The sequence below is a fragment of the Musca domestica genome, unplaced genomic scaffold, assembly GCF_030504385.1.
Source record: "Musca domestica strain aabys unplaced genomic scaffold, Musca_domestica.polishedcontigs.V.1.1 9, whole genome shotgun sequence".
NCBI classification, from domain to species: Eukaryota; Metazoa; Arthropoda; class Insecta; order Diptera; family Muscidae; genus Musca; species Musca domestica.
Genome location: NW_026712435.1, coordinates 16,541,642 through 16,563,081, shown reverse-complemented (window position 1 = coordinate 16,563,081; position 21,440 = coordinate 16,541,642). Strand labels below are relative to the sequence as shown.

The 21,440-nt window shown below is 36.9% G+C and overlaps 2 protein-coding genes across 2 annotated transcripts; both read left to right on the top strand.

Moving 5' to 3' along the window:
* Positions 1–3,542: 3,542 nt before the first annotated feature.
* Positions 3,543–10,033, top strand: LOC131806846 (uncharacterized). The gene is made up of 3 exons (XM_059131637.1): positions 3,543–8,979; positions 9,208–9,943; positions 10,006–10,033. Exons 1-3 carry the CDS (start codon positions 3,543–3,545, stop codon positions 10,031–10,033), a joined length of 6,201 nt encoding a protein of 2,066 aa, XP_058987620.1.
* Positions 10,034–13,521: 3,488 nt separating this feature from the next.
* LOC101887737 (glycoprotein-N-acetylgalactosamine 3-beta-galactosyltransferase 1) lies at positions 13,522–17,629 on the top strand. The gene is made up of 4 exons (XM_005182327.3): positions 13,522–14,119; positions 16,913–17,009; positions 17,070–17,342; positions 17,409–17,629. The coding sequence occupies exons 1-4, from the start codon at positions 13,674–13,676 to the stop codon at positions 17,547–17,549; spliced, it is 957 nt and encodes a 318-aa protein (XP_005182384.1). The 5' UTR covers positions 13,522–13,673; the 3' UTR covers positions 17,550–17,629.
* The last annotated feature ends 3,811 nt before the right edge of the window (positions 17,630–21,440 follow it).

The following is a 21,440-nucleotide window of genomic DNA, read 5'->3' as shown; positions in this document are numbered from 1 at the left end:
GGTAGCATTTTAGAAGTGTAGTACCAGTTTAGAACTTTTCGTACCCAAAAACCCTTTAGTACATCTATCATGCACTCCATCAGTGACTCTCATTCCAAATTTCAGAATTCTAGCTCATTCCGTTTGTCCAATAAAAAGTATTTAATATTTATTAAATATCTCAACACTACACACCAATACCAACTCCTACACCAAGGTTCAGAAATCTAACTCTTCGCGTACAATTAATACTAAATTTTGTATCATATATTAACTTTTGTATCCTTGTAGTACTTATTTCTAAACATAATTCTAAATTTCAGGACTCCAGCTCTTTAGGTTCCAATATCACAAGTCTAGACTCCCACAGTAATCCCAATTCCAAGTTTCAGGATTCCACCCCTTTCGTTTCGTCCAAATACAATTTTACCAAATTTAGTACCGTTTAGTACACATAAGTACGATTTTCCGAAACTTCCTGCACTCAAACAGTAATTTTATTTCCAAACTTTTCTAGATCTATCGGTTCAACATAATATGATTTGTACCTAATCTAGTACCATTTAGTACACTTCAGTACGTGTTTCACAAAGTTCCTACATAACTCAATCCTAATCTCCAACAGTAATCCTTATACCAAATTTCAGGACTAAAGCTCTATCGGTTCACCAAAATCCAAATTGTACCAAACTTAGTACAATTTAGTACACATAAGTATAAAATTCCAAAACTTCCTACGTACCACAGTCAGGATTTCACCCCTATTGGTTCGCTTAAATACAAATTGTACCAAAGCTAGTTCCATTTAGTACAAATAAGTACAAATTTTCATAACTACCTTCTTCATACAATTTAACCAAATTTTTCGTAAAATATAAATTGTACCATTTAGTACACACAATTTCAGGATTCCAACACACTCGGTTCCCCCAAATCGAAATTGTACCAAATTTAGTACACAACAGTGTGAATTTCCAAAACATCATTCCTACAATGCAGTATTATTTTCTTTTAAATTTCAGAATTACAGCTCTCTCGTTTCCCCCAAATCGAAATTGTACCAAATGTAGTACCATTTTGCACTTTTCCTGCATATCCAAATCCTACACTCCGCCAGCCTCATGGCTAGAGAGGGTATATATCACTTGATACGCTGAAAACGTGCCTAGTCGAAATAACGGTTTTAGATCCTAGGTCTCTTTGGACCAAATCCGTTTCAGAACATTTGGAGTCGATCTAGCGATGACCGTCCGTCTGCCTGGCTGGTGCGCACGATAACTCTCAAAGGGGGTATCCGATTTGGTCCAAACTTGGTACATCGTAATATTTTTGTAAAACTTAGATCGAGTTCGGAAATGGGCAATATCGGTCCAATCATTCTGGTACCTCCCCACAAATGGTCGAAATTTTTAAAAAAATATATTTTCTGCACAGTAAGAAACGATAATCAGATGTTGCCCCAATGTACAAAATACTTTGTACATACTTTTGAGTGCGGTTGAGGCGCTGGGAAAAAACTAGCAATAAACAATAAATATTCAAAAATTACATATTTCCCAGCCGTCATAAAATACCACATGTGAACAATTCGGTGATCTTGTGCGCTGACACATACGATAATGTGTCAGATAATAAAGGTTATGACCCACACGCACAGATATCGATGCGCTCAGTAGATGCACAAGATCACTTGAATGAAATGGAAAGCAGCCCTGCAATGTTCTCCATTCAATATTAGAATAGATAATAACAATTGTGTGGCTGCGACTAGGTTAAGTTAGATTAGTTTCAGTAGTACGTAAGGAACAAATATTTTAAATAAAAACAGAATTGAATCAACAGCCACACCGTTCGGTTGGTTTTCTCTTCTCACTCACCCAACTTTACAAATCCTAATATTTGCATCAGTGCTAGCTCAGGTGCGAAAATGGAAAATATCGGTCCACTCCATCAAGTACTTCCCCCCCAAAGGGTCAACATTTTAACTGATTACAACTCTAATAAAATGTGATGTTAGAGTTCGATTGTTTTTAAATTTCACACATGCCAATAAATTTATTAGCTCAAGGTCTGGAGTTAAGATGGAATATATCGGTCCACTCCTACTGGTACCTCCCCTACAAAGGGTAAAAATTTTAATAATTACAGAGTTTATAAAACTTGAAATAAGAGTCCGGTTATCTTCAAATTTCGCATATTCAATATTTTTACTAAAAAAAAGGTTTGGTATGAAGGACGGATTGAACGGACCACTCCTTCTAGTACCTCCCCCACAATGGTTCAAACTTTGGAATAATCAAAAATGTGCATCTGATTACTTTCAAACTCGGCACATCCCAATACTTCCATCAAGATAAGATGTGTTGTGAAGATGGAAAATATCGGACTACTTCTTCTGGTACCTCCCCCACAACGGGTCAAGATAGTACAAAATATCAATAAAATACCATAAAAAATAATTATTACGAAATTTTCGAAATATCAAATGTCTCATATAAATATAAAATCCAAATCTGATACATTTCAATATTTTTGTCAGACTTATGTCAGATACGAGATGGAAAATATTGACCCACCCCTTCGGAACCTCTCCTATGCGGGTATGCAGCTGTCGGCAATACCGACTGATATCATTTAACTTGTTTTACTGTTTTATTAATATAGATTCAGTCATAAAAAAGTGATTTAAGGAGTTATGACCATTGTTCAAAAGAACATATTTTACTAACACATTTTTAATTTTGTTTTTATTATTATTTTATTCTATGTCAGCATATAACTGACCTATATAATTATTGTTTGCCTTATGCAGGCCAATAGCCTAAATAAAGAAACACCTCGATTGGTTTCACATTGCATGGGTTATTGGCTGAAGTAATTTATTGCTTAGTTAACTTTAAATGCTAGTTTTAATGAATTCAAAAATGTATAAATAGAAAGCAAAAATAAATTTTCTTGGTAGATTACAAGAAATTGTAAACATACCAAGGTTACACAATTCAAGTGTTGTGTATATCTGCTTTAATTAATATTTTTTTGTTTTTATTATTATTTTATTCTATGTCAGCATATAACTGACCTATATAATTATTGTTTGCCTTATGCAGGCCAATAGCCTAAATAAAGAAACACCTCGATTGGTTTCACATTGCATGGGTTATTGGCTGAAGTAATTTATTGCTTAGTTAACTTTAAATGCTAGTTTTAATGAATTCAAAAATGTATAAATAGAAAGCAAAAATAAATTTTCTTGGTAGATTACAAGAAATTGTAAACATACCAAGGTTACACAATTCAAGTGTTGTGTATATCTGCTTTAATTAATATTAATAAACATTTTTGGTGACCCCGACGTGATCCTGACAAGGATTACTTGATTCACTCATAAATTTCGAATTTCCCCCCACCAGTGGTAAGGAATTTGAAATATTTATTTGTGAAAGGAGCTAGTTACGTACAACTAGTAGCACCATCTAAGAGCCAGAAACATCTGGAGAAGAAGCCAGTACCTACATCAAGAATCTGAATCAACTGATAGCTAATCACCGTAAGGCGGATACAGTATGGATCTAGCTACAGTAATCGAGCAACAGCAAGCAGCAATTGCCGAGTTGAGGAAGGCAATTGCGAACGTAAAAAAGGCTCCATTGGAAAGAAGAACGGTGGAGTTCTACAGCAAAAAGCTCAAGGAAATGGAAGCACTCTGGGCAGAGATCGATCGCAATGAAAACAAAATTCGTGCAGATCCTGCGGCAGAGTCACATCTCCATATCACCAATAACGAATACCAAGTCATTGGTGAAGAGTACAGAGCTGCAATCGACAACATCGAGGCAGACATCAAAAGGGGCAAAGAACAAATGCCTCAGAAACCGCTTCCCGCAACAAGGGAGGGGGTGCAAAAACAATCAGGCCAGTTTACTGCAACCAGCAGCGTGACTGCATTAGTGAGACGTCAGAGGGCTCTAATGCAGTCCATACAAACGTTAATAAGGGGCAATTCAGGCCAAGCTGCTCCCTGTCAGACAGTGGCTGCAATTGAAAAACTGTGGACACACGTGGAAGATATCCACTTCAAAATGTTCGAGGACTTTGATGACCCAACGTTGGTAGGGTACGATGCATCAGCCTACGTTCTCTTAGAGGAAGAGACGTTAAAGTTCAAAGAAAAAATATCGACGCTAACACAGGTCGATCATTCGTCGTCTCAGCAGAGATCAGGCGGAAACTTGGCAAATCAAGTTAATCTGCCAAAAATTACAATCCCTCAATTTAATGGGGATTATTCGAAGTGGCAGACGTTTGCTGACATTTTTGGGAAAATGATCAACGAGCAAGCCTTGCCACAAGTGCAAAAAATGTGGTATCTCAAGGCCAACGTGACTGGGGAAGCCGAGAAACTCATAAGGCACCTCGAGTTGACCGAGGCAAATTACGACATTGCCTGGAAGACACTCCAAGACAGGTACAATAACAAGAGAGCTCAAGTGTCAACTATACTTGAGAGAATGCTAAACCTGCCCAACATGTCTGGCGATAGCAGATCAGTGAAGGACTTTCATGATAGTCTTCATGAATCGTTATTGGCATTGGAGGGTCTTGGAGTAAGGCCAAAGGAATGGGATCCACTCTTAATCCACATCCTAACAAAGAGGATGGACAAGACTACTCATGTGTTGTATGAGCAGTCGATTGTAGATTCGAAAGAACTCCAAACGATGGATCATTTCACGAAATGTTTGAGGAGTCGTTTCGAATCATTAGAAGCTGTCAATGGGATTCAGAAGAGCAAACCGTCAGCAACGACTGCTTCCACCACGATCCGTAGATGTCACATGTGCAAAGGTGACCACCCCCTATATTACTGCAAACAGTTCTTGGCAATGACAGTGCCCGAAAGACAGAAATGGGTTGCTAGACACAAGATGTGTCTAAATTGCTTCAAGGATGACCATCAGGCAAAAACGTGTACAAGTGGGAAGTGCAGGAAGTGTCAACAAAAACACAATACACTTTTGCATTTTTCAACGAGGCCACAAGTAGAGAACAAGTCAGCAGATTTGTCGGTTCAACAGCCGCCAACAGTAGCATCGGCGAATAGATCCCAATCATACGTACTTCTTGCAACCGCACGTGTTGCGATCAAGGCAAATAATGGAAGAAGCTATGAGTTTAAGGCGATTCTGGATTCCGGTTCACAAATTAATCTGGTGTCAGAGCGACTAGTGCAGAGGTTGGGTATCGAACCCATTCAAACATCTCTCTGTATCGAAGGTGTTGGAGGTAGATCAAGAACCGCAAACCACAGGGTCAACGTGGAGCTTAAGTCACTCACCAGCAAATTCAGAACACGCCTAGAAGCCTTTGTGTTACCAAATATAGTGCCACCCCAACCAAGCACTGAGATCGACATCACATCATGGCCTATTCCAGAAAACATAAAACTAGCAGATCCCTATTTTTATCAAACGACCAGGATTGACGTACTACTTGGAGCAGAGTTCTACTTCAACCTGATTCTCTCACAAGAACTTCGAATGTCCAAAGAGCTTCCTATATTGAAGAACTCAAAACTAGGATGGATTGCTAGTGGAAGAGTTCAGGCTGAATCAGAAACTGTGACATGCGCCGTTTTCGGAGAAGATGAACATGCTTTAGAAGATTTATTAAAGATGTTCTGGGAACAAGACGATGTTTGTGAAGACCAGAAGTTGACAATAGCAGAGGAACAGTGTGAAAATCACTTCAACCAAAATACAACAGTGAATGAGAATGGTCGGTTTGTGGTGCGATTACCGTTTGCAGACGGCCCTGAGAAAATTTCTGAATCCTTGAATATTGCAGCATCAAGATTCTTTGCGTTGGAACGTCGCTTATCTAAGGATGCAAGTCTTCACGAGCAGTATGCTAAATTTATGAAGGAGTATGAGGATCTGGGACATATGACGAAAATACAATCAAGAGAGGTGCGTGGTAATCATTACTATATCCCGCATCATTGTGTCCTACGCCCAAATAGCAGCACAACAAAACTGAGGGTTGTGTTCGATGCGTCTTGCAAGTCATCATCTGGATGGTCACTCAATGATATTTTGCATTCAGGTCCCAGGGTTCAAGGAGATCTGTTTGGAATGCTGTTGCGGTTTAGACTGCCGAGATTTGTGTTTACAACAGACATTGAAAAGATGTACAGACAAGTGCTAGTCGACAAAAGAGATCGCAAATATCAACTAATCGTATGGAGAAACACTCCAGACAAGGAACTCGAACATTACATGTTGAATACGTTAACATATGGTACGACGTGTGCCCCATATCTTGCTACAAGATGTCTGAAAAGGCTAGCAGATACGAACATACAAAGATATCCATTGGGGGCGATGGTATTGCAAAAGAATTTTTACGTTGACGATTGCATGTGCGGGTCTGACAGTTTAACAACGGCAATTGAGATGCAGAAACAAGTTAATATGTTACTACTGGAAGCTGGATTTAGACTACGAAAATGGTGTGCTAACCACTTAAAACTGCTGCATGGAATTCCTCCAGAAGATAGAGAAGTAGATCTCAATTTTGACAAATCATCAACCAAGGTTTTGGGATTAACATGGATTCCTCAAGCAGACCGATTTTGTTTGAAGAGTGATGTGAACGAATGCACCAAGGTCACCAAGCGGAAGGTCACATCTGATTTGGCAAGATTGTTTGACCCCTTAGGAATTGCGGGTCCTGTGGTGTCAGCAGCTAAGATCTTTATTCAGCAACTGTGGAAGAATAAACTTGGCTGGGACGAGGAACTGCCAGCAGAAAGGGCAGCATATTGGCTATCGTTCCGAGAAGGTCTGAAGATGTTAAATGATTTCAGGTTACCCAGACACATGTTTGATGGAGAGAAACCAACAAAAATTGAGATACATACTTTCGTGGACGCGTCAGAAAAGGCATATGGTGCTGTGGTGTATCTTCGAGCTATGCTGCCAGACGGCAGGCATATAGTCAGACTTCTTTGTTCAAAATCAAAAATAGCACCAATAAAGGAGATCACGCTGCCACGGTTAGAGCTTTGTGCCGCTGAATTGGGAACAAAACTTACTGCTAAGGTCAAAGCCGAATTGGGTTACGAAGATCTAAGGACTATTTATTGGTCAGACTCAGAGATTACATTGTACTGGATCAATTCAGAACCATCAGCTCTAAAGACGTTCGTTGCCAACAAAGTAAAAAATATACAAGGCAGATCGATAAACACTCAATGGCGACATGTGGGGACGAAGGATAATCCTGCCGATTATATATCCAGAGGTATGAAACCAGATCGTCTGTCGGGATGTCTGATGTGGTTTTATGGACCCACGTATCTACATGGAAATGAATCTCTCTGGCCGGGGCCCTTCTCAAAGAATAGAGAAAATCAATCCGATCTTGAATTCAAGAAAAAATCTACAGTATCAGCAATTGCCTCACAGAGTGGGTTACAGGATATGATCTATGGAATCAACCACAAGGGTTCATTTAGACGATTACAACGTATTGTCGGTTATGTCCTGCGATTTTCAGAAAGGATAAAGGGACGCAAGCATGGAAGTTCGACAGATGTATTGACACCTATGGAGTTGAATCAGGCGATGCAACTAATAGTCAAGACCGTACAGGTGGCAGATTTTGCGAAAGAAATTCAGCAATTGAGGAAACATGGAGCGTTGGACAAATCAAGCTCCATACATAGTTTAACTCCGTTTCTTGATGACAGAGGAATACTTAGAGTCGGTGGCAGGTTGGAAGAGGCAACCTTAGCATACGACACAAAACACCCGATGTTGTTACCATACAACGATCCAATTGTGAAACTCATTCTTAGCATGATCCATTTAGAGAATAGCCACTGTGGCTCACAACTATTACTGGCAACATCAAGACAAAAATATTGGATAATCAAGGGGAAGGCTATGGCTCGCAACATTGTGCAAAATTGCGTAAGGTGCACCCGGGCGAAGCCAAAGTTATACAACCAAATCATGGGAAATCTCCCACCGAGCAGAGTCACACCAGCAAGGCCGTTTATTGTCTCCGGCGTTGACTATTGCGGACCGTTATGGGTCCACTACAAAATACGAGGCAAGAGACCACACAAGGTTTACATCGCTGTCTTTGTCTGCTTCGCAACAAAGGCTGTACATTTGGAAGTAGTTACAGACCTAACAACGGAAGCATTCATTGGAGCATTGAAGAGATTTATCTCTCGGCGAGGAAAATGTCAAACCCTATATTCAGACAACGCGACTAACTTTGTAGGTGCTAAAAATCAGCTCGATGTATTCAATAAGGCTGTCTTTGGGGAGAAAGGCAAAGAAATAATAGCGGAGACGTGCTCAAGAGAAGGGATCGATTTCCAGTTTATTCCCCCAAGAGCACCACATTTTGGTGGCTTATGGGAAGCCGCGGTGAAGTCAGCCAAGCAACTGTTGCTTCGCACCACTAATAGTGCATCATTAACCCACGAAGAGTTGGAAACAGTTGTTATTGAAATAGAAGCAATCCTGAATTCCCGACCGTTGACTCCTATTTCTGACGATCCAAATGATCTAGCTGCATTAACACCTGGTCATTTTCTTGTGGGAGAACCATTAACGGCACAGGTTGACCCATCAGCGAACCAATCGTCAACATCATTGACAAGCAGATGGAAGGTCGTATCTCAAATTAGGCATGAGTTTTGGAAACGTTGGTCCACGGAGTACTTAAATACTCTGCAAGAAAGAAGGAAATGGAGTACACCATCTCCAAACGTGGAACCTGGTCAATTGGTCATTATTAAGGAAGATAACATGCCTGTAATGCAGTGGCCGCTAGGCAGAATAACCCGAACATATAAGGGCAACGATGGAGCCGTTCGTGTAGTCGACGTAAAGACACAAAACGGCGAAATTAAAAGAGCTATAACCAGATTAGCTCCTTTATGGAAAAAGGAAAAGGAACCTCTTCCGCCTATAGAGACCAAGAGTAGGAGTGAAGAGCCATCTCCAAAGCGATTGAAGACGTCAAGCAGCATGCTAGTATCGATGATGCTTGTGGCTTTACTATTTTTACCTCTATGCTTGTGTCATTCGTTCAACATACACAAGTTTGAGAATAAGCCCGGCATCTATTTTGAAGGAATTGGAATCACAAAAGTAGTAACAGCAGAGTGGAAACTGATCACTTATTATGATCTTTCCCCATTTTGGGCAGATATGGATGGCTTTTCTACCGGGATAGGAACCCTTCAGAAGTTGTGTAAGATAGCAGTTGAGAACAGAAGCTGTGAGATACTTTCAGAAAATCTTATTCAAGTACAAAAGCAGTTGGAATCAAATACACTGAACATATTCCCCAGGCGCATCAGGAGAGGAGCTCTAAACATAGTCGGGAACCTCGCACACTCGTTATTTGGTGTCTTGGATTCGGAATATGCGGAGCAAATGACTGTGACAATTGAGAAGGCAAATGAAGACAAGCAACATTTGTTGGATCTTCTAAAAAATCAGACATCTATTATTGATTCAACAATCAACATAATTAGAAAGGACGAAGATACGAGCCAAAGGAACTTCGGCAACATGCAAGTGGAGATGAACCTTTTGGCAAATAAGGTGAAGAAAGAAGAAGATGTTGTAAAGACAACACAATCAATTATGTTTCTCACTTCACAGCTCATGCTACTTTCATCAAGGTTGAAACATATAGAAGATAACTTAATCGACGTTTTAACGGATGCTCATCATGGTCGGATAAGTCCGTTGCTACTTACGCCACATCAATTGCTACAAGAGCTCCAAACCATCAAGGCTCACATTCCTCCATCTCGTGCTCTACCCGTTCGCGAAGATAATGTTTCGGATTTCTTCAAATTAATGAAGAGTAAGGGAAGGGTTATTAAGAACCATATCATATTCGAGATTCGCCTTCCATTAGTGGATCTCCAGCAGTATGATTTATTCAAAATGATCCCCGTACCTATGCTACGATCCGGTCGATTTATTTCAATAGCTTTGAAATCAACATTATTGGCAGCTAACGTCCATCGGGATGAGTTCATATCGCTAACCGCAGAAGAAATGAACAGCTGCATACATACCACAAATGACGTTTTTATTTGCGACAACCAAGCGAAATTTAGCAAAGGCGATCGATCACATTTATGCGAGGTGATTTTCTTATTGAACAAATCGTCAGAAGCGTGCGACTTGCAATCGACCATGCACCACCAAACTTGGAGACAAATGGAACAAAAGAATAAATGGATGTTTACTCTAGCCAATTTAACAGAATTGTCCTTTGTTTGTGGTACAAAAATGACACACCTGGAGGTGCAAGGAGCTGGAACTTTAGAAATTGGGCCAGGCTGCATTTTAAAAGACAACACATTTACAATATACGGTCACTACGAAAACAAAACAACAGTGCACACATCATATCTGAGACTTAAGCCACTGGATTCAATAATCTCAAGCAGTAAGCTTGTCTTGCTCAACAAAACATTAAACAGCACCTATGAAACACATGCTGCTGAACTCGTCACCTTACACCAACAGCTAAAAACTATTGAAATCGGACGCCTTCCACAATTAATGAAATCGACGGCCATTCACCATCATACCATCAGCTATCTAGCTCTTTGCATTGGAATTGGAGTAGCCATATACGTCATTGTCAAGTTTCGCCACCACAGAACTTCCAACAATAACATGAACCCAACACCTACCCCTCGGCAGTCAGTCTCATCATCATACGTCATTGACCAGACAGTTTCTTGAACGTTCCTCGTTCAACGTGGGGGAGAATGTTCAAAAGAACATATTTTACTAACACATTTTTAATTTTGTTTTTATTATTATTTTATTCTATGTCAGCATATAACTGACCTATATAATTATTGTTTGCCTTATGCAGGCCAATAGCCTAAATAAAGAAACACCTCGATTGGTTTCACATTGCATGGGTTATTGGCTGAAGTAATTTATTGCTTAGTTAACTTTAAATGCTAGTTTTAATGAATTCAAAAATGTATAAATAGAAAGCAAAAATAAATTTTCTTGGTAGATTACAAGAAATTGTAAACATACCAAGGTTACACAATTCAAGTGTTGTGTATATCTGCTTTAATTAATATTAATAAACAACCATTTTAAAATAATTATTAACTCAAGCTTACAAAGTGATCACAAATTGTAGCTGAAAACGCCGAAAAGTCAATATTTAAGGAGTTATGGACATTTTAATAAAATACCTTATAGCTGATAGCTTCTGGCAACTGCTGTATGTCCCCTTAATAAATTCGCATGAAGAACATAATATTCAAAATTACCACATTTTAACCACCTACGCTTGAAATAGTAGATATTCGTTTCTACAGAACCACGCTACTGCAGAACTACGCTAAGAAACATTAATGAAAACCGAACGAGAGTAGCCACACAAATATTGCGAACGACAACAAATCCACATTGCAGACATTACCATTTTTATATAAAATCTTGGGGAAGCAAATAACTGGACATAAATTACAATTAACTTGTTTTGTTTTCAAACGAATTGGGTGATTATTAAACTTCTAATTGCGTTTTTGTTGTCGTCTGAGATTATTTGATAATTAATAAAATAAAAAAATGTTAAAAATGTGGGTGTTAAACATTTGCAGTCTGTTGTGGTTCATTACCTCACAGCAAATAATTAGAATTTCATTTCAACACAAATAATAATTACCGGAAAAATCCATCAGATTATGAAATAGATCTGAAACAAGTAAAAAAGTTGTAAGTTCGTGAATACCCTCCACCACTTGGTACAAATGTAGCAATTTTCAAAAAAAATAAATCCGTTAAAAATTCTGTTAAAATCTTAAAAATACCGAATGTAGCCATATATTAGGATCTATACGACGACGTGAACCTACATATGCAACTTTTGTCACAAGCTATTACAATATTCAAATGCGTAACTTGAAAAAAAATCTGTTTATAATGTAGCTAAAATCATCAAAATACCGAATATAGGGTGGTACCATGGGGGTTATAAAACGTAGACCTGCACAGAAAATTTTCTGGCATAGGCTGTAGTATCCATTACGAACTTCAAATACAAAATGTGAAATAGTTCCGGTAAATAATGTCTCTAAAATCATCAAAATACCGAATATCGGGAGGTACCGTTATATGGGGGCTATACGATGACGTGGACCTACATGGTTCATTTTCTGTTTAATGCTGTAGTATCTGTTACGAACTTTAAATGCCAAATTTAAAACACTTCCGGTAAATAATGTCGCCAAAATCATCAAAATACTGAATATCGGGAGGTACCGTTATATGGGGGCTATACGAACATGTGGACCTACATGGCCCATTTTCAATTCTGCAGACATAATACACATTTGAGTAAAATTTTATCAACCTACTTCATTTCGTTCGGAAGCTAGAGTTATTTCCACGGACGGACATTGCTAAATCGACATAGAATTTTATGCTGATCAAGAATATATACATTGTGGGGTCTAAAATGTATATTTCGTGGTATTACAAACGGAATGACAAACTTAATATACCCTCCATACTATGGTGGAGGGTATAATAAAGAAGACACGTGTATCGCCAATTCGAAAGTTTACATTGCAAAGTAACCTAAACAGGTTGGAAAGTTACCTTTTCTTCCCCCTTTTCGAAGTAAGATACCTTAAAATCCTTGCATTTAAGGCATATATTTTTATGCACTTCGCCATATATATGGGGTATATTAACTTTGTCATTCCGTTTGTAACTCCTTGAAATACTCATGTCAGACCTTAGAAAGTACACATATTCTGGATCAGCGTAAAATCAGCGGTAATTTTGGACGAATTTTTTTGAACATTTTTATTTTTTTTCTAAATGGTGGAGGATATTAAAGGTTCGGCCCGGCCGAAATTACCTGCTTTTTTTCTTGTTAAAACTCAAACGAGTCATTTCAAAATATGGTTAAAATCTCCCTTTAAAGGCGATCGTAGATGAATCAAAATATTCTACAAAATTATTGTTTTTTTTCGAACATCATAAAATTCTGCCATAGGCAAAGACCGAAAATGGTAAAGACTTAGACAAAATGATCTAAAACCGTTATTTCGATGAGATACGTTTTGGCCCTACCAAATGATATATACCCTCTGCAGCCATATGACTGAAAATATAGTAAAAACATCTCGATATCTGATATGAAACTTAAGTTATATAAACTGTCAAACGTAACAGTATACACCCGCATTTTTAAGCCGACCTCGTACCGAAATATTTTTGGAAGATTATTTTGATTGAGGAGTACAATTAACTTTGAGAAATTGAAAATGCAATAAAATCCAAAAAAAAAAGAAAGATTTAAGCATCACAAAAAACATTAACAACAGATGCGGAGATGTTGGCCAAAAACAGAAACGTTAAAATGTTAACGTACGCATTCACAAGCGCCAGGTAACACTTGCTCATCGCCATCGCCATCACCGAACTGTAGTTAGTCATTCATTTGAAGGCATTACAAAGAGACACATTAAAACGAGACTCTCCAAAGGCATTTAAAAAAACCAGTTTATTTGGTAATAACAAAAAAAAAAATTCGAATCAAAATTTAATTGAAGTTGCTTTGCAAATAAAAGGGATAGGCGAAAAGATGGCATTCTTGTAAAAAAGGAAATGCTGAAGATAAAACCACCACCAATGAAAATTGCTTCGATTTGGAAAAATTTGCTTTGTCTAATAACTGGATTTACAATAGGACTGTATTCGACATTTATTTGGTCAAATAATGCTCAATTGCTAGATGGTATTGTAACATCCAAACATGGTCTTAAAACTAGTTTCGGAGAGAGTTTTCATAACAACACACGAGTCCTTTGCTGGATTATGACACAACCAGAAAATCATCTCATCAAAGCAATACACATACGCCACACATGGGGCCGCCGATGCAATAAATTGCTCTTCATCAGCTCCAAGGAGGATAATGTTTTGCAAACGATCGCCCTGCCCGTTGAGGAAGGTCGTCAACATCTGTGGGAGAAAACCAAGTTGGCCCTGAAATATGTTTACGATCATCATTTAAATGATGCGGATTGGTTCCTGAAAGCCGACGATGATACGTAAGTTGTGTAATGAAGTCAAAATTCGCTATGATTCTAAAGGATATTCTATAAATTTGTAAGTATATATGTAAGAGGAGTAATAAGCTAGTGAGACAAATTGGGGCCTGTTAAACTTTTCGGAAAATTAAGGAAAACACAAGCAAACACGGAGTTCTCTTTGATTGAAAAATGAATGAAACAAAAGTAGTTACTCGAAGTCGACGTAAATTTGGGGTTCCCTAAACATGGACTGAATTCTAGTTCCATGAAAATATGATACAAAAATATTTCCGTTATACAATCTTTTAGTTGACAATGAACCAAGGTAAAATACTTTGTACGTCCGTATTACCCAAATACGTCTGGTCCTGGTTGGATCGAAATCATGCATATTATAACCTTTTTATACCCTCCACCATAGTATGGAGGGTGTATTAAGTTTGTCATTCCGTTTGTAACACCTCGAAATATACATTTTAGACCCCGCCAAGTAAATATATTCTTGATCAGCATAAAATTCTATGTCGATTTGGCGATGTCCGTCCGTTTATCCGTCTGTCAGTCTGTGGAAATCACTCTAGCTTCCTAACGCAATGAAGTAGATTGATAAAAGTTAACTCAAACGTGTATTATGTCTACATGACTTTTGGTTTTGAAAATGGGCCATATAGGTCCACGTTTTGGTATAGCCCCCATATAACGGTACCTCCCGATATTCAGTATTTTGATGATTTTAGCGATATAATTCTCCGGAATTGTTTCAAATTTGTTATTTAAAGTTTGTAATGGATACTACATCCTATGACAGAAAATTGTCTGTGCAGGTCCATGTCTTCTTATAGCCCCCATATAACGGTACCTCCCGATATTCGGTATTTTGATGATTTTAGCGACATTATTCGCCGGAATTGTTTCAAATTTGGTATTTGAAGTTTTAAATGGATACTACAGCCGAAATGGATACTACAGAAAATTGTCTTTCCACGTCTTTGTATAGCCCCCACATAACGATACCTCCCTATATTCGGTATTTTGATGATTGTAGCTACATTATTCATCGGAATTGTTTCAAATTTTGTATTTGAAGTTTGTAATGGATACTGCATCCTAAGGCAGAAAATTGTCTGTACAGGTCCACATTCTGGTATAGCTCCCATATAATAGTATCTCCCTATGTTGTTGATTTTAGCTACATTATTCAGAGATTTTTTTTTGAAATTTCGCATTTGAATATTGTAATGGCTTATGACAAATGTTGCCTACGCAGGTCCACGTCGTTGTTTCGACCCTAATATGACGGCTACATTTGGTATACTTAAGATTTTTACAGAATTTTTAACGGATTTTATTTTTTTTTTGAAAATTGCCAAATTCGTTCCGAGTGGTGGAGGGTATTTTTTATCTGTTGAAATTATTTATTTTTATATCTTCCACCATACTGCCATTCCATTTGTAACTTCTCGAAATACTCATCACCGTAAAATGTTATGATTGTTTTACTCAAAATTTTGACCCTTTGTGAGGGAGGTACTAAGCCGATTTGTCAATTTTCGCACCGGGGCTAGCACTGACGAAAATATTACAATTTGCAAAGTTGGAGCAAAATCGAAATCTTTCTATAAGGTAAATTATTTTCTTTGAAAATATTAAACTTTTGCGGGGGAGGTACCAGGAGAAGTTGACCGATGTTGCCTATCTCCGAACTCGATCTAAGTTTGACAATAATGTTGCGATGTATCAAGTTTGGACCAAATCCGATGCTCCCTTCGAGAGTTATCGTGTGCATCAGCCAGACATACGGACGGACCCCCATTAGATGGACTCCAAATGACCCGAAACGGATATGGTCCAAATAGATTTTGAGTCTAGAACCGCTATTTCGATAAGACTTGTTTTTGCCGTATGAAATGATATATTCCCTCTGTAGCCATTTGGCTAAGGATATAATTAGTTATTCGAAGCCGACTTAAATTGTGTTCAATCTAAGGCTGGGTTTTCAGGGTTTCTAAAGGGTACGAAATATACTAAAATGTACTAAAAATTGAAAACTTTGTATTGGATATTCGGTATGAGGAAGAATTCTGAAATTTGGAATCAGAGTCAACGATGGAGTGCAGGTTAGATGTATCAAAGGAAAATATGGAAATTCGAGCTAGAAGGTTACGAAAAGTTCTAAAATGGTATCATAGGTATTATGTGAACAGCTAAAATCTTGAAATATGGGAATTATGAGAATCAAGATTAGATAGTAAATTTGATATGTGAAGGTTGTTTTGGAAATGTGTACTAAGTGTGCGAACTGTACTAAATAGTACGAAGTTTGGAACAGTTCGGTTTTGGATGAACGGATGAAACTGGAATTTCGAAATTTTGTAATGGGGGTCTCTGTTGCTGGTAAGTTTGCCATTAAGAAGTGGTTTTGGAAAAGTATACTACAAGCGCACGAAAAGTACGGATCAGTATTATATTTTGTACTATTTGATATTGGGTGAACAGATAGTGCTTGAAATCTGAAATTTGACATAATGGTTGCTGTTCATGTATTACCTGGACATATGGAGATGGAATTCTCAAATTTAATATTGAGGTGTCTGTTGGTATCTGGATTTAAGATATGCATGTGGTTTTGGAAATATTTACTATAATTGTACGAAAAGTACTAAATTGCACTTAATTTGGTCTTATATGAAGGGATAGGGATAAAATTCTGACATTTTATATTTAGATAACTGTTGTTGTCTGGGATTGAGATATGGAGGTGGTTTCGGAAATGTTGATAGGAACAATTTTGAAATTTTAATATTATTTCAGATATATAATTATGGAGAACCTTCGCTCATTTCTTAGCTCACACTCGTCTAATGAACCCGTATACTTTGGTTGCAAGCTTCAGCAGCATTTACGACAGGTGTGTGCATTTTATGAAATCTTTTTTGATACTCGTTATAACTCCACGATCAAATTCCAGGGATACATGTCCGGTGGTGCCGGTTATGTTTTAAGTCGAAAAGCTTTAGAGACATTTACCACAGAAGCATATGAGAACGACAGTGTGTGTAGTCGCGAATTTCAAGCCGAAGATCTTCAGTTGGGCATGTGTTTGGAAAATATTGGTGTAGTCGCTGGAGATTCAAGAGATCCGGAGGGCATGGAACGTTTTATACCATTGGCACCCCACGATGTAATACGCAATATAAGATCGGAATGGTATTCACAATTAGTATATCATGAAAATAAGAAAGTGAGTTACGAAAAATCTGAAATGGCATTTTCTTTTCATTATTTAATTTTTTTTTCCAAATTTCAGAATGTCAGCTGTTGTTCGTCGGAAGTCATTTCATTCCACTACCTTATTCCCGAAGAGTTTTATGTCATGGAATATTTTCTCTACAAATTGAAACCACTTAACAAAGCTGACAATGGAAGACTGAATGCATCGCAAAGCTAAGATAATTTTGAGAAACATAAGAAAATCGAGAAAAATTGAAAATCGAATCAAAGAAGATTAGAATATATTTTATAACAGTATTGTTTATTGTAGTCAAATCTCTATTTGATAAGGAAATAACAACTCATACTCTACCATTAGAACCAAGAGGAAGATATGCCATAAAGTAAACCAATATTGAAGATGTTTAGTAATGGCCAAAAGTCAACGTAGGAACAAAATGTGAGCCCTGGAAAAGTCCAAAATTATATTGTCAAACAGTATTTTCAAACCCATTTTTATTCGAAAATCTTTAAAGGGCTAATTTAAATCTTTATATATAAATGTAAGTTGTGTTAGTTACTACGCTTATAACTTAAGAACCGCTGGATTAATTTTAACGATTCACACAAATTCGGAGTTGTCTACTCTCCGAAAAGGATAATATCCAAAAAAATCGCGTACAAATGTGATATATTAACATTTTCATTTTGACTTTTCAAATGTATAATAGTAATGTTTTATTTTGCATGATTTTTTTCCATTTTGACTTACTTTTTTCTAATGTACATTTGTAGTGTTTTTTTATATTTTATTTTTGAATTCGAATATTTATACCAATTTATTTAATTGACTTGATTTCTTGAGAACTGAAATTGATGGCGGGTTACATGGAAGTGTAGTAGCGAATTATGTGGTGGCGAAACGGAATAGATGATATGGAAATAATTTAACGCGGTCACACCAAAGTTAAAAGATAATTACTTTTTCTAAATCGCTGAAAAATCATGAAAAAGAGATCTCATTGCAAAAATTAAAAAAACATTTTCAATGGAATCGAATTTTAAAATAATAGTACATTCTATTGACAAACTTTGTAAGGAAGGATCTTAAAACATTTGCTGTAAAAAATCAGCGAAAAAGTTGAAGACTTTTTCAATTTGTTATTCTTTTTTTTTGTCAATTTTTTTTTTTCAATTTGTATTATCATATTGAATTCAGTGGATTTTTTGTGAACAAAATAAAGAATAATTTTTCACTAAAAAAATTAAATAAGTGCGAAATAGGATGTTAACTGACATCTACCTTTCAACTCCAGGGCCTACATCGTGGGTTAGCTGGAAGATGCGAACACATTTAAACAAACAAAAATGACCGAAAAAGCTTAATGGGGCCCATTTCAAAGCGTGGCAATGATCCGTCCAATGAGAGCTCAAAATGCAAAATTCTTTGGGAGAATAATAAGTAATATACCAATATTGAAATAAAAGGTGCAAAATAGTAGAGCGAATGGGACTTTTAGTAAGAAAAGGTTTTATATCCTTCCAGAAATTCTTCCCAAACATTCAAAATACCTAAAATCACTTTTGCAGGTCTTTATATCGATCATAACTCACGGATAAGGGAACAACCCGATTTCATATTTATATAACCATCTATGATTTAAGTTATTTTTGGGGTCTTGGCCTGCCACTTTTTTCATTTTTTGGCCCTTATTTGACATTTTTGTTTCTAAGGGGGTAGATAACCTCTTCGCATAAAATTTGAAATTTTCAGAGTAGGGCCCATATTGGTATTGATCACATTCATCAATTGATTTGGCTAAAAAATTTTATTTATGCCACCCTGGGGTAGGGAACCATCATACAGATAATTGCCACATAGCAATTTATTTAAGTAAAGTCCCCACATTGGAGTATCCCCAAGTCCACTTTCACATCTAATGTGTGGTCAGAAAAGAAAATTTTGTATTCTATTGAATTTTTAACCCCCAAGAGAATATTGGTTGGGAACGTAGATTTGGGATGTGCATCCATATGAAATAAATTGTGGAAACATGAACAAATTACAAATATAAGAAAGTAGCACGGGACCGAATATTTGTTTAATCATCATTGAATTATCCTATGATGAAAATATGGACTTTAAGGGGTCTCCAACTTACAATTTAAATGGCAAATAAAATTAATTCCCATCTTATCATTCTGCCCTCAATTATGAGGTGGATAAAACTATTTTTACTTATTTAAATCACGCGAAATGCTATGACATGCTATATTGTTCTGCTATATTTTTGATTTGGCCTCTATTTGTCATCTTGGATTATAAGGGGTAGAAGAAAGTTTTTAATGTAGGTTGATGTTTCGGAGTAGTGCCTATATAAAGAAGGTACCTCCTAATTTAACAACATTTCAAAGAATTTGGCTAATAATGCGTATTAGGGGGGTGAAAATCTTACACTAAAATTTCAACATATCTACAAATTTTAGAATTTTTATCCATGTTATAATACCCTCTCAAGTCCACCTTTTGGCGGACATTCAGCCCTCAATTATGTAGTATACAAAATACAGCAAATTCCAAATTACTGCTCATTTGACTGGAAGATTTTGCTACTATTTTTACCATATTAAAAATTAATTTGATCCCTTATATAGCGATAAGATAAGATTGATATATACTTTTTAATAGATTTGTATAGCACATCCACACAGTTGAAGCCCACGGTTTAAATATTGAAGCCCATTGGTTAAAAATGGGTACAGGTATTTTAAAACACTTAAAATCGACATGTACGTGAACACTTATATCAGTCATATATGTGAATAATTATGCTTGGGAAAATATGCATAATAGACAAAAACTACGGGCCGGCAACGCGGACCGGGCCAGCTAGTTTATAATACTTTTAACATCCATATATTTTGATGGCATAATTCTGGAGTATTCCCTCATTGGTATAACTTAATATTTATTACCCTGTTGGGGCTATTCCTCAACTTTACTAAGGTTGACCACCACGGATGCACATTCCCAGGCAAAACTTTCTGCCATCAACAAATACCCTTGCAACGATTTTAACTTGCCGTTTATGGCTATAGCAGACTTCTTTCTCAGTTGTTAATAAGCAACTAGAACTTCTCACCCGTAATGCACTTAGAAACACTGCATTTCTCTAAGGTAGGTGTAATTGATCGTTTCCAAAGTAAAGTAAGTAACAAAGTTTGTTTATTAGTGGAGAACGATGGTAATGTTTACCAGGGGGTAAGGCAGGGAATACCTAGGTTTCGGAAAGAGCCACCAATCCTCATCAGTTCCCTTGTTTTTGCCTGGGATATTCTCCCCAGAAGTTATTTTAAAAAATAACTTCTATGACAAAAAACATTTTTTACCCAAGTGACGAGATCGTAAGCTCAATAGAAGAGGAACCAAAGAATTAAATAAAACTAAAACTAACAAGTGGAGAAAGATGTAAATGTTTATAAGTGCGGTTGTAAGATTTAGAAGACTTTCCAAGAGAATTTTAGTTTTATTTAATTCTTTGGTTCCTCTTCTATTGAGCTTACGATCTCGTCACTTGGGTAAAAAATGTTTTTTGTCATAGAAGTTATTTTTTAAAATAACTTCTGGGGAGAATATCCCAGGCAAAAACAAGGGAACTGATGAGGATTGGTGGCTCTTTCCGAAACCTAGGTATTCCCTGCCTTACCCCCTGGTAAACATTACCATCGTTCTCCACTAATAAACAAACGTTGTTTTTATAAAAACAACAATAAAGGGATAAAGCCAGACCATTTTGCAAAAACAAAATACTACGGTATCCCGAACAAACAAGCCACACTGTTCTATTAATAGACAAGGCACGGTCGACGAAGGGGTTTTTGTTGTAACAGACAAAACCAACTTACATGGTTATGCTACTTCGTTCAGGCTGAACGAAAGCATAACAAGTGGAGAAAGATGTAAATGTTTATAAGTGCGGTTGTAAGATTTAGAAGACTTTCCAAGAGAATTTTAGTTTTATTTAATTCTTTGGTTCCTCTTCTATTGAGCTTACGATCTCGTCACTTGGGTAAAAAATGTTTTTTGTCATAGAAGTTATTTTTTAAAATAACTTCTGGGGAGAATATC